The sequence below is a fragment of the Mesoplodon mirus genome (assembly GCF_964341445.2).
Source record: "Mesoplodon mirus genome assembly, chromosome: 3".
Taxonomy (NCBI): domain Eukaryota; kingdom Metazoa; phylum Chordata; class Mammalia; order Artiodactyla; family Ziphiidae; genus Mesoplodon; species Mesoplodon mirus.
The window spans coordinates 119,581,277-119,608,643 of NC_138978.1; the positions used below are offsets into that span (position 1 = coordinate 119,581,277).

General features: G+C 52.9%; 2 protein-coding genes across 3 annotated transcripts; one reads left to right on the forward strand and one right to left on the reverse strand.

The window, feature by feature from the left end:
• Positions 1–2,399: 2,399 nt before the first annotated feature.
• Positions 2,400–11,615, forward strand: HCN3 (hyperpolarization activated cyclic nucleotide gated potassium channel 3; the record flags this gene model as incomplete). Of its 2 annotated transcripts, XM_082615535.1 has the most annotated exons (8): positions 2,400–3,005; positions 6,008–6,437; positions 7,380–7,541; positions 7,957–8,175; positions 8,571–8,717; positions 9,136–9,376; positions 10,258–10,422; positions 10,909–11,615. In XM_082615535.1, the coding sequence occupies exons 1-8, from the start codon at positions 2,455–2,457 to the stop codon at positions 11,613–11,615; spliced, it is 2,622 nt and encodes an 873-aa protein (XP_082471661.1). In that variant the 5' UTR covers positions 2,400–2,454. The 2 variants fall into 2 exon arrangements, with proteins under 2 accessions (XP_082471661.1, XP_082471662.1); XM_082615536.1 differs by lacking the exon at positions 7,957–8,175.
• A 1,969-nt stretch (positions 11,616–13,584) lies between these two features.
• Positions 13,585–24,730, reverse strand: PKLR (pyruvate kinase L/R; the record flags this gene model as incomplete). Its single annotated transcript, XM_082612195.1, has 12 exons — positions 13,585–13,787; positions 14,414–14,595; positions 15,295–15,461; positions 15,556–15,708; positions 16,015–16,165; positions 16,288–16,558; positions 16,908–17,094; positions 17,244–17,375; positions 17,473–17,564; positions 19,735–19,917; positions 20,958–21,089; positions 24,634–24,730. The coding sequence occupies 12 exons, from the start codon at positions 24,728–24,730 to the stop codon at positions 13,681–13,683; spliced, it is 1,854 nt and encodes a 617-aa protein (XP_082468321.1). The 3' UTR covers positions 13,585–13,680.
• Positions 24,731–27,367: the final 2,637 nt, after the last annotated feature.

A 27,367-nucleotide genomic window follows, 5' to 3' on the forward strand; every position in this document is an offset into this window, starting at 1 on the left:
GAGCGGAGGAGGTGCTAGGGCGGAAGTTCATGGGGGCGGGGAGAGAGTCGTCGGGGATTACCAGGTCCGCGCCCCGCCCCTCAGCCACTCGTGTCCTTCCGTATCCTTCCTAGATCTTTTACCACCTATTCCATGAGACTTCTGTGGCTTGTTTTGTTAGGTTTGGAGGTTGAAAAGAAGGGGTTGTTGTTTACGGAATGTCGCCGTTCCGCAAACCTTTTGAGACTTGGTGGTGAGGTGTGATTCTCAAGCATAGCCTGTGAAAGTTCAGTTCTTAAAACAGTTCGGCAGCCTAACCACAGCAAAGAAGGGCTCCCACCTTTCCTCCTGAGCAATAGCTATGCACGTTTCGGGGTGGGTGGGGGAGCGGGGTATAGCCTTGGAGGAAAGGTTTGAGAAATGGAGGGGTGGAGAGTCAGGTACCAAAGAAAGGGAAATTTTTTGAGAACTTTATGTTACGTACTTACACATGATATATGAGAAGTGTAAATTTACTGAATTAAAAAAAAAGAGGAAAGTGAAGGAGAGCTTGAGACAAACTGGGCAGAGTTAGAGACGCTATAGAAGGAATTGAGAAATAATAAGAGAAATGAAAAAAAATAACCTGAGGATAACTATATTCAAGTAAAATATCAGGGGAGCCAGGATGGTGGATAATCAGATGGAGCTTACATCAGTTGGCCAGAAATGCTTTAGGAAAAGTTTCCTAAAATAGAAGAGGAAGAATAATTAAGGGGTGAAGAGGGCAGTGTAGTTCACTTGCTCTTCCATGAACACTTCCCTTATTCATTCAACAAGCATTTACTAAGTGTTCACTATGTGTCCAGCATTGTGGCAGGTGTAAGGCTTTTGTTCTTCACAGCTTCACAGTCTAACGCAGGGGTCCCCAACCCTCGGGGCCATGGACCTGTCCTGTCAGTGGCCTGTTAGAAACCAGGCCACACAGCAGGAGGTGAGCGGCAGGCAGGCGAGCAAGCAAAGCTTCATCTGCCACTCCCCATCGCTCCCCGTCGCTCTACTGCCTGAACCATCCCCCCATCGCTCGCATTACCACCTGAACCATCCCCCACCCCACCCCCCATCCGTGGAAAAATTGTCTTCCAAGAAACCAGTCCCTGGTGCCAAAAAGGTTGGGGACCGATGGTCTAATGGAAGAGAAAGACGTGTAAACAAACATTGGCAGCTGTGTGACAAGAGCTGTTACAAACAGCGGTGCCCTGGTCACTGTAAGAAAGCTGTAGACTAGACCCTAGCTTGGGAAAGTAGAGTTATAAATGTGTTTCTATTTAGGTTTCCTAGAGGAGATGACATCTGAACCAACTGTTGGAAAGTGAATTGGAGGAGAAGGATAGCAGGCAGAGAATATATTTGCAAAGGTCTGGAGACAAAGCAGAATAAAACATTTAAACAGAATTGGACTCCTGGCTTTCAAGAGAGGGACTATCACAATAAAGGTTGTTGAAACTAGGTCCAAATTTTGCAGGGCCTTGTATGTCATTCTAAGGAATTTAACTGTAATCCTATAGAAGATGGGGAAGTTTGAAGGACATTAAGCAAATGATATAGCTACATTTGGATTTAGGAAGGTAACTCTGGCAGACTGGAAAAATAATTGGCCTGAGAGAGTTCAGAGACCCGTTCGTTTAGAGGCGTCTGAAATAACCTAGGTGAAAAAATTCTGAGGGCTTGAAATAAGGCAGTGACAATAAGAAGTGGAGATGAGGGGAAGAATTTGAAATATTTAAGAACTTTCAGGGAATTCCCTGGTGATCCAGTGGTTAGGACTCTACACTTTCACAGCCGAGGGCCCAGGGTTCAATTCAATCCCTGGTCGGGGACCTAAGATCCCGCAAGCCGCGCAGCACAGCCAAAAAAGCCCCCAAAATAGCCCTTTACATCACATAGCACTGTAATTTACCTGTCTCATCTGCGGGCATAGAGGAGCACTGGCTTTATGGATAGGACTTTGTGTTCATCCTTGTATCCTCAGCGTCCACTCAGTAACTGGCAGAATTGCTTTTGGTGAGGGCTGGCAGATGAGTTCGGAAATGAAATATGAGGGGGAGCAGTATGGAGGAGGTCAGAAGAAAGGAGTATGCCTAGGAGAGTGCTGAAAGAAAAAAGCGAAACGCAGGAAGTCCATAAGCGAGAGTGGGTAAGAAGAATCTTAAAAGCTATTCCCCATCTCTTCCACTGGTTTCCAATTCTTCGCCCTCCCGAGCCTCACGAGCTACAACCAGCATCCGGTTTACCCGCCACTCGCTGGCGGCTCCGCCTCCCTGGCACTCAGTGGATAAAAGCCCTTCAACTCTAGACCATGCCCTCTCCGTGGCACTGGCTTCGTTTCCCCTCCTTCTCTTCCTATACTTGGAGGACCGCCCCCATTGGCTAAGCCGCGCCCGCCGGGGGGGGTCCCTCGGGTTGCAGGTTATATTGGTCCCGCCCCCTCCCGGGATGGCTCTCGGTCCGCCCCGCCTCCGCCCGCCCTCCCCAGCCTTCGCTCGGCTTTCGCCAGAGGGCGCATCGCAACCCGCCCACCGCCCGCGGGAGTCAGTCGCACACACCCCCTCCTCTCCGCGCGCCGGCGGTTCCCAGCCGACTACGCCTCCGCTCCGAGTCAGCCGGGCTGCGCCCGCTCCGACTCCGGGAGGGGTCGGGGGTCCCGAATGGCCGCGGCAGGGTCTAGGAGGCCAAACGTGTAAGCTAACGGGCGTCATGGAGGCGGAGCAGAGGCCGACGACTAGGGCCAGCGATGGGGCGACCCCTGGTCTGGAGAGGGCGCCTCCTGCTGCCCCGGCATCTACAACCACGGCCTCGGATCCGATCCCTGGGTCCAGGCCCGGGACCGGGCCCGAGCCCAAGAGGAGGCAGCTCGGGACGCTGCTCCAGCCCACGGTCAACAAGTTCTCCCTTCGCGTGTTCGGCAGCCACAAAGCAGTGGAAATCGAGCAGGAGCGGGTCAAGTCAGCGGGGGCCTGGATCATCCACCCCTACAGCGACTTCCGGTACTGGGGGTCCGGCAGGGAGGGCGGGGGACACAGATCCCACCCTCACGGGCCGCGACAGGGGGGCCGGGCCCGCCTCACCCTCCACGGACACTTCATTTCCGGCCCAGGGGTCCCCTGTTGGGCCGACAGTCACTTCCCCCAATCTAGCCCGGGAATTCTTGGGTGAAGGATCAGCAGCCGGAGGTCCTTGGTGACTTTTCATGCTGGGGGCGCTGGAAGGGACAAGCGGACAACAGAGACCTGGATTTCCCATTTCAGGAACCCGGTACCCTACCTGCACCACAGGGAATACTGGAATTAGGGACTGCTCTCTCTTCCTGTCCTGCTTGCTGGGGATCTGGGGAATTTTGTCATGTTCCGAGGCTCGGGGTCAGCCTGAGAGAGGAACCAAGCCCCGCTATTTCCCACTGTCCCCATTCCCACCCCCAGCACCCGCCTAGTTCAGCAGGGCAGGCGACCAGAAAAAATAGGGACGCTGCGGAAGGGGAGGAGGGAGTGTCCAGACAGTAGGTCTGATCGCTGTCCCTGGTGCTGAAGGCGGCATTCGGCAGGGTAGGGCCTGGACACAGCGATTTGAGACAGCAACACAGGGGCAAGGCCACCCCGCATATGACCACCACCCAGGTGACTACCAGACCGAAGGAATGAAGAGTGGGGGTGGGGCCGTTCCATAGTCCCCATCAGGCTGTACCTCTACATCAAGGTCGCTAGGGGAGGAGAGCAACCCTGTCCTTGGGGGAAATGAAGGACAGCTCCTGGATGTGGCAAGGATGTGTGCAAAGCACCTAACCTGGGGAGCTAAATGAACAGAAAGGATGAGGTGTGAATCAGGAGCCTGGAAACACAATTGGAGACCTAGACATCATCTTAATCCACAGACATAACACACTCCCTAAATGTTCCTCTTTCTCTCATTTTTCCTTTCATTCCCCTCCTTTTTACTGCCTCATTCTCACCCTACCCATGCACCTTTTCTAGTCTCCTGTGGATCTCCCTCCCCTCCCCCATTTCACCCTCAGATGTATCCCCAGAAGCCATGTATCCCCCTTATTATTGTGCTTCTTTTCTGTCCTCTCTCCTGCATCACACGCCAGGCTTGTGACTGCCTGTGAGTCAGGCTGTGAAGATGCTCTATGGCTAGGCAAACCCTCTTTCCCTCTCCTCTCCCAGCTTACAGTACAGGATTTCTCCAGTGGCCAGGAAAGAGAAGAAGAGGGGATCCAGGATTTGTTGTTGATTGAAATCACACAGTCTGAAGGGCTTCCTGGAGGCCTGGACTTGGGGACCACCAAACTTCTTTCTGGGGCTGAAAGGGTTGATTTTTGCAGTCAGAGTCAGAAGGGACTGGGTTCTGGGTTGATACTGCATCTAGGTGTGTCCTGGAATTGAAACCACCATAGCTACTTGGGACCCTGAGATTGTCCAATGAACTTCTTTGAATGAAGGCTTCACCTCACTCCCTCCTGACCTCTTCTTTTCACAGCTTCCACCACAGCAGTATGGCTCTCCCCTGCCCATGCCCTTGCCTGGGCTCAGCCAGAGTCCCATTGGGCACAGGGAGGTTAGGGGAGGAAAGGAGTGCAGAGCTTCAAGCCTTGCTGTCTCAGGATCTGCTATAGAGCTTCTCTGTATGTGCAGCCCTGTCTGAGGTGCTGTGGAGGAGGGAGGGGCATACCTGAAAAGCTAGTTCAGTTGGGAGGCAGTACAGATCATCCCCACCCTGGGACACAGATGAGCAGATCCCAGCAGAGAAACAGGAACTATGGGCCCAACTGTGTTGGGGAGGAGGGATGGGGTGGGGAAGGCTGGGGAAGGCTAGGGAAGGCATGAAGTCCTAGACTAGGAATGGACGGAGAGCTAGAGATGGGAAAAGCAGCAACCTCTTCAGAAATCTGGGGATAAAGGGTGGGTGAGTCATAATCCAAATAATGCTTGTACAGCACAGTCACATCCGTTGTCTCAGTGCATATTTTTTCAACGACCCTGTGAGATCAGCACAGGGTATTTATCTTTTTTTAACTTAAAAAATATTTAATAATAGTGACATAGATCATATACATATAGTAAGGATATTACATATATATTACTATATAAAGAATATATATATGCACATTAGGGGTATATTTAGTCGGGATATATATATAGTAGAGATATATATATAGTGAATATATAAGGTAGATATATATATAGTATAGTACATAGCAGGATATATATATATATATATATATATATATATATATATACACACACACACACACACATATGAAAGGATAATTGTAAAGCAAACCCACATGTAACAACTATCTAGGTCAAGAGAGACTACATTGCTGATACCCCAGAAGGCTCCCTGCTGCTCTCACATTCCTTTCCCAAACCCACTATTCTAACTTTTGGTACTCATTTTCTTACTTTTCTTTATAGTTTTACCACTTTTCTGTGAATCCCTAAATGACGCAGTTTAGTTTGGCCTATTTTTGAATTTTGTATGCGTGGAATCATACAGTGTGTATCCTTTTGTTTCTCAACATTAAATTTGTGAGATTCATTTGTACTGCGGAATGTAGCTGCAGTTGGGTGATTTCACAGTTGTATAATATTCCAGGGTATGAGTGTATCATAGTGTATTTATCTATTTATCTATTGTGTTTATCTTATTTATCTACATTTTTCTACTGATGGACATTTGGATTATTTCCAGATTTAATGCTGTTATCCCTGTATATATCTCCTGGAGCACGTTTTTCCCTTGAATGTGTGTATACCTAGGAATAGAATTGCTGGGTTGCAGGGGATGCAAATGTTTAACTTTACTAGATAATTCCAAACTATTTTTCCAAATGGTGGTCCCAATTTACACTTCCACTAGCTGTGAATGGTCATTCTGTTGTTCTGTGTCCTTGCCCACTTTTGTCTGAGAGACTATCTGCCCTTAGTCCAGTGGCTGACCATCATCGTGAAATATCACTGTGGTCTTGCTTCCCATCCCATCCCTACCTTAGGTTTTACTGGGACCTGATCATGCTCCTGCTGATGGTGGGGAACCTCATTGTGCTACCTGTGGGCATCACCTTCTTCAAGGAGGAGAACTCCCCACCTTGGATCGTCTTCAACGTCCTCTCTGACACTTTCTTCCTGATGGATCTGGTGCTCAACTTCCGCACGGGCATCGTGGTAGAGGAGGGTGCTGAGATCCTGCTGGCACCGCGGGCCATCCGCACACGCTACCTGCGCACCTGGTTCCTGGTTGACCTTATCTCCTCTATTCCTGTGGATTACATTTTCCTGGTGGTGGAGCTGGAGCCACGACTGGACACCGAGGTCTACAAAACAGCTCGGGCCCTGCGCATCGTGCGTTTCACCAAGATCCTCAGCCTGCTGCGGCTGCTCCGCCTTTCCCGCCTCATCCGCTACATACACCAGTGGGAGGAGGTGGGGTGGGGAGGTGGGCAGGGGGCTCGCAGACCACTCCAGACAGCGATATGGGTGGGGCTCCTGGCGACTTTATGGGGTGGGGCAGATGGGTGGGGCTTCCAAAGGAGGGCTGTCTCCAAAGTTGGTAGAGGAGAAGTAGGGACAGAATGAGTGTTCAGGGGATGGGTCCCCGAGGTGAGAAGGTGGTGGTGCAGGAGGGTGGAGCACAACTGCTGGACAAACACTTGAGGGTTAGTTGGCCTCTGGGAGGAAGGTGTAGGAGAGGAGTTAAGAATTGCAGAGTGTGGGAGAGGCTTGAGTTTCAGCTTCAGGACAGCAGCAGAGTTTAGTGGTTCAGAGTGTGGGCTCTGCAATCTCATTGCTTGTGGTCGGATCCCAGTGTTACTGTTTACTGTATGAGACTTGGTTTCCCCTTCTATAAAATGAAAATGTTAAATATACTTACATATAAGGTTGTAAGGATTAAAGGAGTTAATACCTGTAAAGCACCTAGAACAGTGCCTGGCACATAGTAAGTTCTCAGTAAATTACCTATTATTATTTTTATTATTGGAGTTGAAGAGGACTTCTGGCATTAATCGTTATATATGCCCTGGGGACATTACACTGTGAAATGCCCTCTCTCCTCTTTCCCAGACTACACTTGGGCAACTTGTGCAGCAGACCTTTTTGAGTCTCCGCTGTGCCACTTGCTGTGTGACTTGGGGCACACGATTGGCATCGATTTTCCTTTTTATAAGATGAGAGTAGTAATACAACCTCCTTTGTATTAGCTATATACACTGTAAAGCTCTATACGAGTGAATAATAGCCACAGTTTTAACATTCATGAGGGCCGGGGCTAGAGAGAAATTCAAAGAGTATTTGCAAGGCCAGGAATGGAGAAGTACTGGCAGAGAGGGGTTCCTGTCCACAGCAGCCCCTCCTCGGACTCCTCAGATCTTTCACATGACCTATGACCTGGCCAGTGCTGTGGTTCGCATCTTCAACCTCATCGGAATGATGCTGCTGCTATGTCACTGGGATGGCTGTCTGCAGTTCCTGGTCCCCATGCTGCAGGACTTCCCTCCCGACTGCTGGGTCTCCATCAACCATATGGTGGTGAGAACTCCCCACAGCTCAGCCCCTCCTGGGCCTTCCGAGGGCTCTTCTCCCTGATCAGGAGGGATGAACAAAGCGGGCAGGAGGTGGGAGATGATGGAGAGATGGCCAAGAGAGAAGACAGGAGAGAGGAGGTGGGGAGGTGAGAGGAGAGTGGAAAGAGGCCCGGAAGAAGTGTCTGTGTGTTGGAGGGAGCAGGCAGGGAAGGAAACTTAGGCAGAAACTGCAGCCCCCATGCTGTAAAAGAGGCCCCTTCTGTCTCAGGCCCCCCAGAACCAAACCTAAGTTCCTCCCCTGGCAGGCAGGTCTAAAGTAGAAGGGGGCAGACAGAAGGACTGAAAGAGAAGAGGGGGCAGGAGGAGAATGAGGCTCTGAGGGGTCTATGCCCAGCTGTGCAATACACTCTGCCCCCCAGAACTACTCGTGGGGCCGCCAGTATTCCCACGCCCTGTTCAAGGCCATGAGCCACATGCTCTGCATTGGCTACGGGCAGCAGGCACCTGTAGGCACGCCCGACGTCTGGCTCACCATGCTCAGCATGATTGTGGGTGCCACGTGCTACGCCATGTTCATCGGCCACGCCACTGCCCTCATCCAGTCCCTGGACTCTTCTCGGCGTCAATACCAGGAGAAGGTCAGCAGGGGCAGGAGAAGGCAGGGGAGGGGTGCTGGAGGCTGGGTAGCTCAACTTGGAGCCCATTCTGACGCATGCCCTTGTTGGATCTCTGTGTCCTGCCTTGCCCCATGTCCATTTGTGCCATGTGTGTACCTTTTCCTTGTTTGGACCAATGCACCTGTCTTTGGACACACACACCCCCCCGCCCCCGCCCATGTCTGGCTTTTCTTGTGATTGTGCTCTGTGTCCTCCCTGTATCCACCATTATCTATATACCCTTCTGCCTCCATGTTTCAACCCTCTGGGTTTGGCCCACGTCTGTGACCTTCCTTCACACACCGCTCCCCACACTGTTCTGGCTCCACATCTGTCTCTGTGTTTTCTTGCGTGCTGGCCATTGGCTGGCTCTCCAGTACAAGCAGGTGGAGCAGTATATGTCCTTCCACAAGCTGCCAGCTGACACACGGCAGCGCATCCATGAGTACTATGAGCACCGCTACCAGGGCAAGATGTTTGATGAGGAAAGCATCCTAGGAGAGCTGAGCGAACCGCTTCGGGAGGTGGGACTGGGCGGGGCCCTGGAGGGAGGCTCTTCAAGGACCTGGGCTTCTGGGATGCCATCTGGGGTGGGGGCTGTTGGTCAGCAGGTGCACCTACAGGGAGTAGAGCCTACAGAGGGCCCCATGGGAGGTCAGGCCTTTGGAGGACTTCTGGGGTCTAGGGTCTTTCTTGAAGCTCTTATAGGGGTGAAATACACTGGGGAGGGCTGCAGGGGTCTGCAGTGGGGGATGGTCCTGTGAAGGCTCATGCGAGAGCTCTGAAGGCAGGAGCTTAGAGATGGTCCCAGGCCCACTGAAGCATACCCGTCCTTTGGCAGATCATGACCCCAGGGGTGGGGCTTCTGGAGACAGATGAGCTCGATGGGGGCACCTCGGGGCAGGGGGCACAGCCTGCCTGACAGGCCCCTCCCCTGCCCAGGAGATCATTAACTTCACCTGCCGGGGCCTCGTGGCCCACATGCCGCTGTTCGCCCACGCCGACCCCAGCTTCGTCACGGCCGTGCTCACCAAGCTACGCTTTGAGGTCTTCCAGCCGGGGGACCTCGTGGTGCGTGAGGGCTCCGTGGGCAGGAAGATGTACTTCATCCAGCATGGGCTGCTCAGTGTGCTGGCACGTGGCGCCCGGGACACCCGCCTCACTGATGGATCATACTTTGGGGGTCAGCAGGCCTCAGGGAGGGTCGGGGGGTCTGGAGCAGAGGGCAACTGCTCCCCTGGATCAGAGTCTTCACCTGGCTATGCTGCAGGATCATAGAGTTCCAGCTCCTCCCCAGGCCTATTCAATCAGAATCTCTAGGTCTGGGGTCTGGAGTTCTGTATTTTTAAAAGCTTCTTAAGAGATTCCAATGTATAGCCAGGTTGAAAATGACTGGGCCAGTGGGCCTTTTAGAACCCTTAAGTAGTGAAATCCAAGGATCTCATGAGATTTCCATGAGGGAAAGATAGGAATAAAGCAGTGCTGTCCCAGGGGCTTGACCTTTGTGGCTCCCTTGTGGAATGCCATGGTGGTATGAATCAGGGACCCAGCCTGTGGCAGTGGGGGCAGTTCTTCCAGCTGCTACCCAAAGTGATTTGAGGCTCATATATTCTCTCAGTCCCCAAATCACCCACACCTTCCAACCTCCCCATTGTGTTACCCTTTGCCCTTTGGCACTGCTTTTCTCCTTCTGGGTTGCCCTTGGTGTTCCTTCAAAGGGGTGGGAGGGGAGGGCACACAGAGGGCACTGCCCCAGGCCTACCCCTTGGGCTAAAGCAGTGGAGGTGGGTTGGGAATTAAAGTGGAGTGGAATAACTAGGAGTCTGGGGGCCAGCAAGAGCTGCCTGGTTATCAGCTTTAATTTGGACAGAATGAGAAGGACAGTAATTATGCAGGTCTGGAGAGTGACCATGCTTGGAGCACTTAGGGACCCTGGGTGGGTGGGTAATCGCTAGTTTCTCCCAGCTGGGGAGGAGCCTGAGGAATCTGGGTCAGCTGCTGCAGGCCCAGTGAGAGGGAGTTCTGTGGACAGTGGTTTTGAAGGCCTTCTCCCAACTTCACCAGAAATCTGTCTGCTGACTCGGGGCCGACGCACAGCCAGTGTGCGTGCTGACACCTACTGCCGCCTCTACTCGCTCAGCGTGGACCATTTCAACGCCGTGCTCGAGGAGTTCCCCATGATGCGCCGGGCCTTCGAGACAGTGGCCATGGATCGGCTGCGCCGCATTGGTGAGGCCTGTCCACCCTGTCTGCTCTGGGTCCAGGCTGTGCCCTCACCCCTTGTCCATAGCAAGGAGTCCCCAGCGTCCCAGGGCCCAGGCTCCAGCGCCTCAGCATCACACCCCAGCCCAACCTAGTCCCAGCAAATGCCCCAATAGGGCTTTCAACACTGTGGCTCACTGTCCTTACCACTCAGCATCCCCTACCCCTGGAGATATCACCCCAAGTTCCCATGCCTTGAATCCTCCTTCCCTGAGTACCAGTCCCTGACTCTCACCATCTCTGATACATACTCATCCCCTGACCCTCTTCCTCCAACCCCCATCTCCCAGTTTCCATCCCCCAACTCCATCTCCATATTCTTGACCCCTATCCCCTACCTTCACCCCACCACCATCCCTTGACTCCGTCTTGTTACCCTCATACTTTTGATATCCAACCTTCATCTTGGATTCCTTTCCTATCCTTAACTCCTTCCCCCGGGACAATTTCTAGGCAAGAAGAATTCCATACTGCAGCGGAAGCGCTCCGAGCCAAGTCCAGGCAGCAGTGGGGGCATCGTGGAGCAGCACTTGGTGCAACACGACAGGGATATGGCTCGCGGTGTTCGGGGCCTGGCCCCAGGCACAGGAGCTCGGCTCAGCGGAAAGCCGGTGCTGTGGGAGCCGCTAGTGCACGCACCCCTGCAGGCGGCCGCCGTGACCTCCAATGTGGCCATTGCCCTGACGCACCAGCGGGGCCCTCTCCCCCTCTCCCCTGACTCTCCAGTCACCCTCCTTGCTCGCTCTGCTCGAAGATCAGCAGGAGCAGGCTCCCCAGCCTCCCCACTTGTCCCTGTCCGAGCTGGCCCTCTGCTGGCCCGGGGGCCTTGGGCATCCACCTCCCGCCTGCCGGCCCCACCTGCCCGAACCCTCCATGCCAGCCTATCCCGGGCTGGGCGCTCCCAGGTGTCACTGCTGGGGCCTCCCCCGGGAGGAGGTGGACGGCGACTAGGACCTCGGGGCCGCCCACTCTCAGCCTCCCAGCCCTCTCTGCCTCAGCGGGCAGCAGGTGATGGCTCTCCTGGGTGTAAGGGCTCAGGAAGTGAACGCCTGCCCCCCTCAGGGCTCCTGGCTAAGCCTCCAGGGACAGCCCAGCCCCCCAGGCCATCAGTGCCTGAGCCAGCCACTCCCCGGGGCCCCCAACTCTCTTCCAACATGTGAAACCTTTGGGTAAGCTCTCGGGTGCAGTAGCATGTGCCAGAGGGCAGACGCCTCTTGGGGACACGAAGGGGACCTGAAACACTGCCCTATGGGAGTATCTCCCCTTAGTACCAAGAAGATGGTCTCTGTTCTCAGCTCAGGCGCCTGCAACCTGACATCCTCCTAATCCATTCACCTATTCATCAAAGATACTTAGCGCCTACCATGTTCAAGGCACTGTACCAGATGCTGTATGTCTCCACTGCCAAGTAGAAGTGACTCCAAGCCCTCTGATGAGGGTATTCCCCTAGCCATGGTCCTGCCAGGTGCAGGCCTGGGCCCATGATCCCACCTTCCTAAGCACAAGTACTTGCCACCACCATCACTGCCAAGTAACTAGATGTCTGTTTTCCTGCCCATGACCTTGCAGGTTCTGCCTGGCATGGTTATCATCCTGTCCGCTAGCATAGCTGGGCACTGCCAATTACCTGTCCCCCCTCTGCTGTCAACCAATGTCTTGGGTCCCTGGTGTGGGCATCCAGCTTTACTGCCATGCGTGGACCCTCCCTGTCTATACCCCCTGAGTGGGAACACACATCTCCTGACAAGTTCCTTGCACTCTCTGTCTCTGTGGTAGAACTGCCTTTTTGTAAACTGGGAGCCACCTCCTCCCTATGCCCCTGTCCCAGTGATGACCCCCTTGAAGCTAAGGGATTGTTGACACCCCCTTATTTAGTGTGCCAGTGTAGATTCCCCCCAGGCTGGGGGCAAGTGAATCCTTAGATGGAATTTTTTCTTTCCTTGCTCCCTTCCTTATTTATTTACTCTTATTTATTCGATCATTTAATAATTGTATTTATTCACTCATTTGCTAATTTTATTTATTATCAATTCATTTTATTTACCCATTCATTTATCCATCCCTCCCGTCCCCTCCTGGTAGGGAGACAGGAATGGGCAGAGCCCTCCATGCCAGCTCTTGTGGTCCTCGCCCAACTCCCATCAGTGGCAATACTTGAGCCCTCTCCCTAACTAGGTAGGAGCAGGAAGGCCACCTGAGAGGGAGAGGAGGACTGTTCTTATTTTTAGGTTTTTTTTTCCTTTCTACTGAGTTTGCTGCTGGTGCAAGAGTAAGGGGAGGGCCCGAGGTATCCAAGCCTGGGGAAGGGCAGGCTAGCCAGTACCTCTGCCTTCTCAGGGACAAGAGAAAACCCCTACCCCACCCCTCTGTCCCCACACCTACTCTACAGCATCACAGAATGAGGGGCCAGGACCCTAAATCTCCTTTTCTCCTGGGTGGGCAGTTCTGGGGTTCTGGTTGTGTGGGAGAGGTTTTATATTGCTTCCAAACACCTGGGTTTAAAAAGAAAATAGAGATACTTGTTTTGGCTCCTGGCTTGTGTGTGGGAACAAAGCGGGCATTCTGGGGTACAGGAGGAGGTAGGAGGGCACCTGACCCAGTAAGGCATGAGGTGGGTATGAGAGCAGCCAGGGAGCGGCCTGCAAGCCTAGAGGTGGTAGAGACAGTGACGGGATGAGCCCGCCTGGCTCTCGGGGCTCCCCGCCTTCCATCTACCCTAGCTTCCCCAAAAGGGTGGTGCTTTGATATCACTGACAGTGACAATGAAGAAAGAGGTGGCACTCTCCTCGGGGGATGCCCAGATTATCATGAGGACCACATATGAGAACGTCAAACTGCATGGATGTGAAATATTTTTTTAAATAGAGATTTTGTGGAGACTGTGGACATGACTGTCCTGTTCCCTTCACCTCTGCCCCCAGGTACAGGAAGACTAGGGGAATAGAATTAATCAGTTAAGCTGGATTAAAGGCTCCGAGTATTTTAGGGACCAGTTGAGCGTATCAGATGCAGGGAATGTACCATTGGTGCTGTCGGAGGGCCAGGGCTTAATTGGATACAGACGTTCAAGGCCTGTGCGAAATGGAGAGGGGGAGGGGGCACCCTGGATGGCAGACGTGGCCTAGGGAGGATTGGGAGTAGAGAAGACTTAGAGGTGGGGCGGTAGGAGGGAGCAGAAAGGAGGGATGGGTCCAGGGCTGGCTCGGTCAGAGGAGGAGGGGCACCTCAGGTTACGCTCAGCACCCGCATAATGTTGGTATAGCCGGAGCCCGGTCGCCAGCCTGTCACCACAATCACCAGGTCCCCAAAACGGAGGAAGCCACGGAGCTTTCCTGGGAAGAGGAAGGGGAGAAGATGCTAATCAGCCATTGAGGAGCCCAGGCCGGCCCTGTAATGAGAACGAGCTACCATCCTTCGCCTCTTCAAGCCCACTCGGTAGGGAATGAGGGGCCTGAGGCAAACTGTACCGTGTGTCCCACAGGTGGCACCGCAGGAATGTGACCACTGTAGTATATCAGAGCTGCACGTATGCCCGTGGGGTGGCATGTCGCTAAGTAGCAAGTCTACCTGTGTTGCTATGCTGATAGGAAGAAGTGGGGTATGAGCATAGCCAATTGTCAATTAGACTTTAGTTGCAGCTGCAGGGGACTGGGTTCCCCTTTCTCTTTTCACCTCTTGCTCCTTGGGTCAGGCCTGGCTCTAGCCACCTGGTGCAGGCAGCAGCTGCTCCGACTTCTTAGGGACGGCCCTGACCCCTGACCTCTCCCTCTGCCCTCCTCTCTCAGCACGTTCCCCCCACCCCTGGAAGCCCAAATATCTCAGTCTTAGTGAATCTCACAGAGAAAATCTGGGACCAGAGGAGAGAGGCAAGGCCCTTTTGGGTGGGTGTGGGGCGTGGGGTTGGAGGACTGATGATACAAATCCAGGGATGGATGGGGAAGGAGTTTAGGTGGCTCACCACTTTCAATGCCAAATTGGACTCGGCGATCCACATCGTCTGCCCAGATGGCCTCTGGAGGTTCACGGTAGAGCACAGGGAAGACTCCTCGGCACAGGTGGGCCTGGCGGGCAGCCTGGGCAGAGCGGGTGACAGCAATGACTGCTGCCCGAGGTCGGTACCGCGACAGAAGCTGGGCTGAGCTGAAGGAGGCAGACAAGGTCAGCCCAGAAGAGTGAAAGAGTGTTGGGTTCTGGTTCCAGGTGACAGCAATAAGCTGTGTGACCCTAGGTAAGTCATCATATTTTTCTGGGCCTTAGTTTTCTCACCCGTAAAGTGGGTATAAGAATACCCACCTTTCTTACCACACAAGGAAGATACGAGATGATTTTTAAAAAATATCAAATGAGATAAGGAGAAACTGCTTTGAAAAACAGAAAACCTTTCTGGGAATGCACCTTTATATAGTACTTAACTTACAAATGTCTCTTGTTAATCCTCACGACCCCATGAACAAATGGAGGAGGCTTACAGAGCCTGGGTGACTTACCCAAGGTATCACAGCTAAGTTTCAGGGCAAAGACTTGAAGTCAGACCTTCTGGGCCCTTCTGCAACACCCCAGCATGGTAAGGCTTTGTGGGCTAAATGCAGAGGACCTGCCTCTGAGCCCTAGGAGCCTAAATGGCCTGCAAGCCAATGCATCCAGTGATGTCACCTTACCCTTCCAACCCCCTGGGGTTCACAGGTACAATTCCTGGTGTGCTTCAAGATCTGCCTCTCTAGGCCTCCAGCTCCCATAGCTGCCTCTCCTCTGGTGATGAGACAAAACCCAAGCCTGGGGCCCATCCCAGCCTGCCCTTGGCCCAAAGCCCTGTCTTGGCGTTCCCGGTGTCCCCCTCACCGGCCAGTTGTGGTCAGCACGATGATAGCAGCAGCACAGCACTTGAAGGCAGCCTCCACGGCGCCAATAGCGGTGACCTCGGTGGGGTCCCGGCTCAGTGGTGCCGCCCGGCGCAGCTCCTCAAAGAGCTGCCGGTGGTACACGGCAGCCTCTGCCTCCCGGGCAATCTGTGGGCACCAGGGGGTCAGGCTGGGCAAGGCTATTCAGACCTGGAAGGGATGTGGTTTTCCAGCCCGTTTGCCTTGCATTCTGAGCTCCTACCGCATGCTGCATCTTTACAGCCTCCACAGGAAAGTTGCCTTTGGCAGTCTCCCCCGACAGCATGATGCAGTCTGCCCCATCCAGCACAGCGTTGGCCACATCACTCGTCTCTGCCCGGGTTGGCCGGGGCTTAGTGATCATGCTCTCCAGCATCTGGGGGACATCTGGATGTCAGAGCTGTAGGAGTCATACTCTGACTGGGGACCCTGCCCTGAACTACTTCTCGGAGTCCCACACTCTCTCAGGGCCCCTAAAGCCAGGGTCACACTCACAGACTATGTGACCCTGGCTATTCAGTTTCCTCATCTGAAAATGGGGGTCACAGTATCTCTTCCTAGCTTCGTTGTTTGAGGGTCAAACACTGGACAGCAAAACGTGCCAGAGACCTAAGGTGTGGGCATTCACCTTCAGGTGTCCCCAGACCCACAGAGGGCCCTGCCCCCAGGGCTCATTCCAGACCTGTGTAGCACAGACAACGGGCTTTCCCGCCAAGTTGCAACGGCCAATCATCATCTTCTGAGCCAGGAAAACCTTCTCGGCTGGGATCTCAATGCCCAGGTCACCCCGTGCCACCATAATGCCGTCGCTCACCTCCAGGATTTCATCAAACCTGGGCGGTTGGGGGAGTCAGGGCTGGGGAAGAGCCAGGAGATGCCAGGGAGAGGCAGGCAGGAAAAGGGGAGGGGCGATGGGGATGGGTAGGGCGTGATGGGAACAAAGACCAAGGCTCACTTCTTCACGCCTTCGTGGTTCTCGATTTTGCTAATGATCTTGATGCCCTGTCCTTCCGGCCCCAGAGCAGCCCGGACGGCAGTAACGTCGCTGGCTCTCCGCACAAAGGAGGCAAAGACGATGTCCACGCCATGCTCCACCCCGAAGCGCAGGTCCTGGACATCTTGCTCGGACAGCCCGGGCAGGTCCACCTGGGTCCCCGGCAAGTTCACGCCCTTCCGGCTGCCCAGGACACCGCCGTTCTCCACTTGGGTCTCCAGCCCCTCTGGACCTACGGGCATGGAAAGAGTCAGTTAAGGTCAGGGGTGAGGCCGGGGGCTTAGTTACGGCAGCGGGAACACGAGGATTGGACCCCCCAAGAGAGCCGAACCATGTCCTCTTCGTTTCTTGGTCCTCGGCCTGGGCTCTGCACCGAATAGGCACAGGGAGGACTTCTGTGGAAGAAACTACTAACCCGCCAGTCCAGCCCCAACCCAGGGTGAGCCCAGGAGTCTGGATGCCGGGGGCTCGCAGGACGGGTGGCCAGGGGAAGGTGTGGTGGGTGTGAAGGGCGAATGCGGGAGCCAAAAGGAAGAGAGTGCGCGCATTGCGTAGGGCCAGGGCGGGAGGCGCATCCGCACCGATTTTCGTGACCTCTAGGGAGATGAGCCCGTCGTCAATGTAGATGCGGCCCCCCACCGGCACGACCTGGACAATATTGGCGTAGTCCACCCACACGGTGTTCGCGTCCCCCCGCGTCCGGAACGCCGGGTCCACAGTCACCAGCACGTGGGAGCCCTTCACTAGCTCCACTTCCGACGCAGGGCCCTAGGGGCGGCGCCAGAGGAGGACTGAGTTCTGCCTGCCTCGGTGGGGGCCGGCCCCTCCCCATGCTCCGCCCTACGGGCAACTGCCTCCGCGCCGCACCGCCCCCTTCCCGGTCCCCAAGACTGGGCAGGTCGCAGGTCGTCTCTCACCCCCTGCAGGATCCCAGTGCGTATCTCCGGTCCCTTGGTGTCCAGAGCGATGGCCACGGGTCGGTAGCTGAGCGGGGAAGTTGCAAAGCTCTCCACCGCCTCCCGGACGTTGGCGATGGATTCAGCATGGTACTGGGGATGGGAACAGAGGGAGGATTTCAGGGGAAGGTGGCCGGGACCCTGGGGCATCCTCTAGCCCCGCCCGCCTCCCCGCGGCCCCGCCCTGAACCTCATGGGAGCCGTGGGAGAAGTTGAGTCTCGCAATGTTCATCCCGGCCCTGATCATCTCCTTGAGGCGCTCCACGGAGCGAGATGCCGGCCCTGGAACCAGAGATCCCACTCAGACAACTCTCTCCCCAAACCTGAGAGACAGGTGAACCCATCACCACCCTCAGAGCTGCCCCAGGCCACAGAAGTACTGTTACCTGACCTTTGTTCCCTGACGCCACCCCTACTCGCAGGTCAGAAACTCCGTTCCCCTCTCCAGCTAACACAAGCCTCCTTGCACTGTGAGGCCCTAGAAAGGTGGGCTCAGCCAGGCCTGAGGTAACTGTGTTGGCAGTGATGTTAAGTGCTGCGGTGTGGGGGTAACCCCAGCGTAGGAGAAGGGGGTGGGTGCCAGGTGAGGGCATTTGGGGTACCAGGCTTTAGAGCTGAGAGGCCTCATATCGGACTGGGGAGAGTCGAGTTCTATCCCATCCCTGCTCTGCTGATAGGACGGCTGTGTAACTGAGACCCAGTTGACCAACCTCTCCAGTCCCTCCCTAAAGCCAGTTCTTCCACTTGTGCACTGGGTCTCCTTCTCACCTGCTCAAAAACAGATTCAGCCATTCCCCAGTCCTCTGTGTCATCAGTGTTTTCCTTTTTTGTTAGGTCATTCCCATCAACATGTAAACCTGCTGTTATTTTTCATCCAAAAAAAGAAAAATCTCCTAATCCCAGTTCCCCCTCTAGCTACAGCCCTATTCGTTTGCTTGCCTTCACAGCAAAATTCACTGCAAGAGTTATCTCTGTACTTGCTGCTTCCAATTCCCCTCCCCCTATTCTCCTCGTACCCACTCTCCACTACATCTGTTCTTGTCAAGGTCACCGAAAACCTCTGTGTTGTTGCTAAATCTAACGGTCAGTTCTCAGTCCTCATCTTAGCTGGTCCATCAGCAGCATTTGACACACATCCTTGATGTCCCTTCTTCTCTTGGCCTCCAGGACACCACCCTCTCTTGGTTTATTCCTACCTCACTGGCTGCTCCTTCTCAGCCTCTCTTGCTCTTTAACCCCCTTAACATTAGATGCTCCTTTTACCTTCACTCCCTTGGTGGTCTCAACTAGTCTCATGGCTTTAAATACCATCAATATGCCGACAGCTCCCAAATTTATGTCTCCAGTTCAGACCCCTTTCCCAAACCCAGAGTTGTGTATCTGATTGCCTACTCTGTACCACACTTGCATGTCTAATATGCTTCTCAAACTCAACATGCCTCAAACTGAACTGATCTCCTCCCCCCTAAACCTTTCCACCACAGCCTTTCCTGCTCAGTTGATAATGCATTTGTCTAGTCCCTCACGTCAAAAACCTGGGAGTAATCTTTGACTCCTTTTCACCCTCACCCCCACCCCATATCCAATCCACCATATTCTGTTGGCTCTACCTTCAAAATACATTCAGAATCTGATCACTTCTCACCAGCTCCACTGCCACCACCTGTTCTAAACCAGAAATACTGTAGCAGCAGCTTCTGCCCTCGCCCTCACCCCCAATCTATTTTCAAATATTGCAGCCAGGGTGGTTCTGTTAAGACATAAGTAAGAGCATGTCATTCCCCTGCTCAAAACTCTGCAGTAGTTTCCCATCATACTTGGAGGAAAACTCAACTCAGATTCTGAAAATGGTCTGCAAAGCCCTACATGATGTTCCCCTTCCCCCAGCTTCTTCATTTCTGCTACTCTTCCCCTTGATGGTTTCCATCCTCCTTGACTTAGGGCCTTGGCGTTGACTGTTCCCTGTGCCTAGAAATCTGTTCCCCCGGACGTCTGCATGGCTCATTTTCTCATCTCCCTCAAGTCTTTGCTCAGGTCTAACTTTCTCAACAATGGCTACCCTGACTCTCTATTAGGACTGCATCCTGCCCTTGCATCCTCACGCCCCTTACCATCCTTGATTTTTCTTTTCTTTTTTTTTGTTTTCCATAGTACTTATCATACTAAAGAATCCCCTTTTTTTAAAAAATAATTTATTATGTTTATTAATTATTGTCCCACCCAGCTAGATTGTCAGCTCCCCAAGGGTAGGGATCTTTGTCTGTTTATTTTGTTTCACTGATCTACTCCCAGGACCCAGAAGCTTGTCTACCAAGAGCTCAACAAATATTTGTCGAATGAATGACCTCAGTCAAACAGGGAGAAGTCTCGAAGGACACAAAAGATGAGGCAGCACCTTGAGAAACACCCAAGAGGCCCTGTGATGCTGCAGGAGCAGATAGAGGGCGCTTACCAATGGTGGCAATGATGCTGGTACTGCGAGCGGCCACAGGCTCGGAGTCGATGTCCAGCAAGCAGAGGTGTTCCAGGAAGGTGTCTGCCATAGCAGCTGGCAGCTGCTGCTGCTGGAAGAAGGAAGTGCCTAGCTCCTGGGTCAGCTGGGCCACACTAGCCCGCCGCAGGTACCCCGCTGGTCCTGCAGTAGAAGGGGGGCTGCGTGAGCATCTGCTTCTTCTCCCCATCCTTTCATCTCAGCACAGTCTCTATTCCTTCCCTTGGTCCTCCAGTTTTTGTTGAGTCTTCTTATGAGCTGGGCATTATGCATACATTATCTTGTTTAGTCTCAAGGGTGCTAGGAAGCAGGTACTGTTAAAGGCTCTGTAATTATCCCCATTTTATAGGTAAGGAAACAGAGGCTGAGAAAGTTTAAATAAATTGCCCAAGGTCGTACAGTTCTAACTAACAGAGATGGGATTCCCATCCAGGTCTGACTAACTCCAGGCTCAAGTTCTTGATCACCCAGCTATCTGATCCCTCACAACCCCCGACTTCTTGCCCTTTAGCTGCTGACTTCTCTCAGCCTCAGCAACCCCTTGATATCTAGTTCACAGTGGCCCCTCATTTCCAGGCCGAGAATCACCCAGTTCCCTCTCCTAAGGTCCCTGTATTCTTCCTTCCAACCCCGGGCAAGTGGCTGGCCTCCCACCACCCCCCTCTGAGTTTCCTCAGCCCCTTCAGTGCTACTCCAGGTCCTGAGGTCCCAGTAGCTTGACCCAGCCCAGCCCAGACGAAGAGGAGCCCCACTGCCGGCCGCACCCTCCATGCCACTGCACGCCTGTCTATCTCTGGGGGTCTGATCCACACTGTCAAGCTGTCAGAGGCATGAGGCCCAGCTGGGCTGGGGATCAGTTCTGCATCCAGTTCTGGTTAAAGTGTCACCAGTGTCTCCCTTGTCACTGGAAGCCCTGTGCACCAGGGGCCAGAGTCCAGGAACCATGAGAATACCCCGTGGCTCCCATGCTGCGAGCTCCCCTCTGCCCTGCCTACTGGGGCTGGGAGAAGAAGCCCAGACCAGGGTCCATAAATTAACACAGGGGAGACTCTGATGAACACAGATCCTCCCCAAATACCTCATAGCCAGCAGCAGATATGGATCATTTGTACATCCCCACCCCACTCCTGATTTCTACCCTCATTTCCCCCTTCTCTTCAATGGCATCTGTGGCCCCTTCTTACCTCCTGGAGCCCCAACCAGGATGGACTTTGCTAAATCCCTTTGGGACTTAGAGATCCATGACCAAAGCCACATGGGTCGCATGTTGTCTTGCACTGACATGCTTCCAAAATGTGGAGGTGGGGCTGCCCGGACTGTGGAGAGAGAGGGGGAGAGGATATCAAAACTGCTGGTCTTATCGAAGGGCGCCAGAGAAAAGAAAAGGGGCACACCCAATAGGCCACCCCTGTCCCCACACAGAGTCCCTCCCCCAGACCTGCTGGCTCTCTGCCCCTGTATTCTGGCATCCCCCCCTCTCTCATCCATTTTTCCTGATAAATTTTCAATCCATTCACACTGTCCGATCATCAACCTGAAGAGAGATTTTTTTTTTTTTTTTTTTTGCCAGTGATATGGTCCCTTTTTTTGTACTTTACTGAAGTTAGTCCTAGATGAATCTAGGAAGCAGGGGATCTAGGGTAGGGACGGGAGGCTGAAGAATGGGGATAGGGAGCATTTTGATTATGTAGTGGGATTCTCTGGAAGGGCTCTGATAGCATCACTGTCATTATCACGTTGGCTACCATTTGCTCATTGACCACCTGCAATATTTATTGAGCACCTACTCTGTGCCAGGTCCCGAACATACAGTGGTGAGCAAAACATACAGAGCCTGTACCCTTCTGTGGAATTTATAGTTTGGTGGGGAGACAGGCTATAAACAAGTGTCAAACAAATAAATATATAACTACATGCTTTGTAAGTTCTATGAAGGAATGAATCAGGGTGCTGGGACAAAGAAGCAAGTGAGGAGAAGTGGGGGGGATGTATTTTTTTTAATATTTATTTATTTGTCTGCACAGGGTCTTAGTTGGCGCACGCAGGATCTTTGTTGCAAGGTGAGGGACCTTTGTTGCAGCATGGGGGATCTAGTTCCCTGACCAGGGATCAAACCCGGGCCCCCTGCATTAGGAGCTCAGAGTCTTAACCACTGGACCACCAGGGAAGTCCAGACAGGGGGATGTATTCTATTTTATTTATTTATTTTTGGCTGTACTGGGTCTTCGTTGCTGTGCGCGGGCTTTCTCTAGTTGCAGTGAGCGGGGGCTACTCTTCGTTGCGGTGCGTGGGCTTCTCATTGCGGTGGCTTCTCTTTGTTGCAGAGCACAGGCTCTAGGCGCGCGGGCTTCAGTAGTTGTGGCTCACGGGTCCTAGAGTGCAGGCTTAGTAGTTGTGCGCCATGGGCTTAGTTGCTCCGCGGCATGTGGGATCTTCCCGGACCAGGGCTCGAACCCGTGTCCCCTGCATTGGCAGGCAGATTCTTAACCACTGCGCCACCAGGGAAATCCCGGGGCATGTATTTTAGATGAGGGGGTTGGGGAAGGCCTCTTTGAAGTGATCATATTTAAGCTGAGATTTGAAGGAGGAGAAGGAGCCAGTGGGGACAATTTGGAGCAAAGAGTTTTCTGAGGGGTTGGAAATAATATATGCCAAGGCTCCAAGGAAGGAAAAAGCCTGGTGCTAAAGAGAGGGCAAGCTGCAGTGAGGCCTTGAGCCTGGGGTAGAGGGGTGTGGTCCCTGGTGAAACTGGGGACTGAAGCAGGGCCTTGGAGGGCAGTGGGCTCACCCAGGGAATTGACACCCAAGTGATGCTTTAGAGCCCTTTAGCTGGGTGGGGGAGACCAGACAGGAGGTGTAGCGAGACCAGTGAGGGCTTTTAGGAGTAATCTAGGTGGGAGGACTAGCATAGTGGCAGTAGAAATGGAGAGAGGGAGACAGATTTGAGATGTATTTTGGAGCAAAGCAGACAGGATGGAATGATGGAGAGATGTGGGGAGAGGGAGAGGGAGGCTTTCATCCCTAAAGGATGGCACTGCGGTGTCTGGCCTGAGCAGTTGCGCAGATAGTCGTGCCACTCACTAAGACTAGGGAAGAAAGAGGTTGGCAGGGGAAAACATTCAAGGTTTCTGTTTTAGACAGGTTTAAGTTTGACGTGTCAGTTCATCATTAAAATCAACATGCAGACAGTTGGATATGTTCACTGAGCACTCAGCATATGCTGGAACAGCATTCAAGGCCTCATACACATCCTCTCCTTTTATCATCATGACGATCTAGAAGGAAGGTTGGACTAATAGCCTGTTTCATGTTTTTTTTTTAATAAAAAAATTTTTTTTGGCCACACTGCACAGCTTGTGGGATCTTAGTTCCCCGACCAGGGACTGAATCCCGGGCCCTCAGCAGTGAGAGCGCAGAGTCCTAAACCACTGGACTGCCAGGGAAGTCCCCTAATAGCCTGTTTTACAGATGAGGGAACAGAGGCTAGCAGGGAGCATTGAGCATCTTCTGTTGCCACTCCAGATCCTTTCTCTACCCTTTCCACTCTGCTCTGTGGCCAGGAGGCTGAAGGCCTTGCCCCATGGCTTCTGTAGGGCTTGGCTGTGGAGAGTGGCACTAGTAGGAGATGAGATGGAGGAGAGTAAGGCTGGGCGTTTACCTGCCCCTCCCCTCGGTGAGGTTGCTGTGGGGCCTGTCGGGGGGCCCTCTCTCTGCAGATTCTAGGAAACATGCTCCCTCCATCTCCTGGGCCCCTGAGGGTGGTAACTAAGCCACTGCTACTAGCTCTGGGGTAATGCACTATCCCTTGTGGTTTACCAACACCCTGCCCATACCTTTGCACATAATCCTCTTATGCAACACTCCTCAAATTATCTAATTTGAGAAAGACTTTGATCTGATACACTTGTCTGGAGCTAAAAATCTTGGCAGCGGTGGAGCTGGGATTCAGGCCCAGACAGTGTGGTTCTAGAGTCTGAGTTGTAACCACTAAGCTCCATTCCTTCCCTCTCAGGACTGTTTCAGTGGAAGAAAAGGGGAGAAGCCTCAGACCCTGGTTGGAAAAGAAAGAAAATAGATAGTAGGAAGGACTTCCCGAGGGGGAAGGAGCTTGGGGTCCTAGGCTTTACGTATAGAAGACAGAACAAATAAAGATGGACAAAAGTTGTTACCAGAGTGAACATAATAGACTTCAGGGGCTGGAGACTCAGGCATTGTGCTTGGGGACTGGAGAGGGACATTTAAGGTTGGCCTGACAATTTCGAACTGACTCTAGGACCAGTTGAAAGAAAATTCTGAGAGATCCAAGTCCCAAGCAGCCAATAGGAGGCGGGACTGGTGCCCCAAAGCAGCCCCTGGCCTATCCAGCTGAGGGACAGCGGCTTCAACCTAAAATCAGGCCGCAGAGGAACAACAGTCTGGCTGACCCTGGGTCCACAAGTAACCACGTGAGAGATGGCCTGCACTCTGTTACAGGGTCAGGCAGCCCTGAGCAGGAGGCCTGTGGGTGAGAAATCTGGGAGAAGGACTATAACCCTTTAGGATCCAAACAGAATGGGTATACTCAGCTTTGTCAGATACGACCCCTCCCCATCCCCGCAAACACACGCACCCTGACACCTTCAGACACAAGCATGTGACATCAGACACACACACAAGCATGGATGGGGCCCCTACCATGTGCCGTGTCCCATGCAGACTCAGGCTCCCTGCCCAGACTGGGGAGGGGCAGGAATGCTAACAGTAAGGTTTAATAAAGTGTGTCAGGTGGGGTGATGGAGTTGTACACCGGACACAGAGAGCACCAGGAGAGACTGAGCGTTGCTGGTGAGGGAGGTCAGGGTGGCTTCACGGAGGAGATACCAGAGCTGTACAGGGTCAAGGACAGAGACTGACCAATGCCGGGACCCATGCACACGCGTGTATGCGCACACATGTGCACACACACAAACACCCGCATTCCACCGATGCACACCCCACCCAACCCTAACACACACAGAGTCTACACTCACACCACCAGCACACACTCATACAACAGACTCACACAGACACACACGGAACCTCACACACTTTTCCTTACAGAGACACACACTCACACACACCCATTTATGCACACTTGAGCTCTCACACATGCACACAAAGTCCAGGCTTTGTCCCCAGCCTAAGGTGGCTTTATTCTGCAAACCAGAGAACACCCGCCCTCCTTATCCGGGAAAAGGCCGCCGGAGGCCTGCGAGGGGCGCCCGAGAGCCGCCAGCTGGCACAAGGGCGAGGGCGGGGCCTCTGGGGCGAGGAGGCCCCGGGCCCGCGCCCCCGCCCCCAACCGTGAGCCAGGGTAAGGCGGAGAGACGCTCTGAGGGTCGGTTTCGTCATCTGCAAACCGAGATAATGAACCTTCCGGAGCGCTCCGCGCGATAATGTACGTGGACGTGTGTGAGCACGGCCCGAACAGAGAGCTCGGAATTATTGCTCTTGTTCTCCCGCAAATATGGTGACTCCTCTCCCACTGAAGTCATCAGAATATCGGGGGTGGGGCCCTGCCTTTGTATTTCCAAAAGTGCCATAGACTTTGTCCAAAATGTATTTACATTTATTTGAATAGATATTTGCACAATCTACAAAATTCAGAGGTACAAGGTATAGGTCAAGAGTTTCTTCCTTCCCAACTTCATTCCCCTGCCCAGCCACTCAGTTCCCCCCTGCACGTTACCAGATTTATGAATTTTCTATGTATTCTCCAAGAAATAGATAATGCAGGTACAAACAATATATAATTGTTCCCTTTTTTATTCACGTGGCAGCATGGTACCATCCATACTATTCTGAACTTTTTTTTCCCCCTGCTTAAAGGAGATCTTGAACGCCTTGCATCTGAAGAGAGGCCTCAATTTTGCTCACAACTTTTGTAATAAACTCCCTGAAGTCCATCCATGGAACCCCTCGTTTGCGTGGGAGGATACTAGCCAGAGAAGAGATGGAGGCAGAGGCCAGTCTAGGCCCATATCTCCTTTTTCTTTTGAAAAAAACTGTGGTAAAATACACATAAGATAAAATTTACCATTTTAACCATTTTTAGGTGTACAATTCAGTGACCTTAAGTACATTCACAATGTTGGGTAACCACTACTGTTTATTCCCAAAACTTTTTCATCCACTCAAACAGAAACACTATACCAATTAAACAGTAACTCCCCATTCTTCCCTCTCCCCAGTTCCTGGCAACGTCTATTCTATTTTCTGTCTCTGTGAATTTGACTACTCTAGGTACCTCATGTAAGTGGAATCATACAGTATTTTTTCTTTTGTGCCTGGCTTATTTTACTTAGCACAATGCCTTCAAGATTCATCCATGTGGTTTCATGTGTCAGAATTTCCTTCGTTTTCAAGGCTGAATAATATTCCATCATCTATATATGCCACACGGTGTTTATCTATTCCTCTGTTGATGGGCACTTGGGTTGTTGCTGCCTTTTGACTCTTGTGAACAATGCTGCTATGAGAACATGGGTGTATGGGCCCAGGTCTTTGCCTCCTCCTGGAGCTTTTTGTGAAGGCCTGTCCCATTTGGCCCAGCTCCCATGTTGCATGTGGGGCAGGGCAGAGGGCTCCACTCTGGGGAAAGGAGGGGTGAGTGGAAGAGTCATACACTGAGGTTTGGGGAGGAGGAGGTAGGGGGTGAGAACAGAACACGCTGCTCAACACCCACTAATGTGCCCCAGCACAGTCGTAGTAAAAGCCAAGGTCGTTACAAGACCCTGCTACCTCTCAATCCTCCTCCTCTTGTCCCTTTAATCCAGTCATACTGACCTCCTTGCTGTTTCTCGAACGAGGAAGGTCAACTCCTGCCTCAGAGAGGGCCGCTGCATTTGCAGGTCCCCCTCTATCTGTAGAGAATGCCCTTCCTCTAAGTAAGGAAGCAATACCTTGCTTATTAGTTCCTTCTGATTTCTTTCCATGTATCACCTTACCAGTGAGGCCTTCTCTGATCACTCCGTTTAACACTGCAGTCTTCCCTTCCCTGCTTTGCTCTCCGTCCCGGCTAGACTTTTATACATTTCACTTGTAAAAAGTGCTCCCACCTCACCTAGAGAATCAGTTTCAGGAGGACAGGGATTTTGTCTGTTTTGTCCACTGCTACAGTTCTAGTGCCAAGTAGGTGCTCAATTAACTGTGATGGTGAATGAGGGGCCCAGCTCTCTGTGTGACTCAACAGGGCCCAGCCCACCCCAGCCTCTCTCCTGGGCTGCAGACCCTCATACCCAACAGGCCCCCTCTCACCACTGTGGTGGGACCACACCCTACCGGTCAGCCCCCCTGCACCCCCACACCTTCTACTACAGCCAAGTCAACTTCTTTTCTATTCCTTACCCACACCCCATCCTGCACCGCTTCCTCAACTCTCTCTCTGCATCTCAGTGAAACTAGGAGACTCTCACCAGCCACATCTAACATCAGCCAACAAAACCTGTCAATTCCAAACATTTTCCAAATGCACCCTCTCTCCATCCTCACTGCCAGGGACGGTGGGCTGCCTCCGCTCATCTATTGCCCAGACTTTTCCTGCCTGGGGTCTCCGTCGCTGGTAGGTCCCCACCAG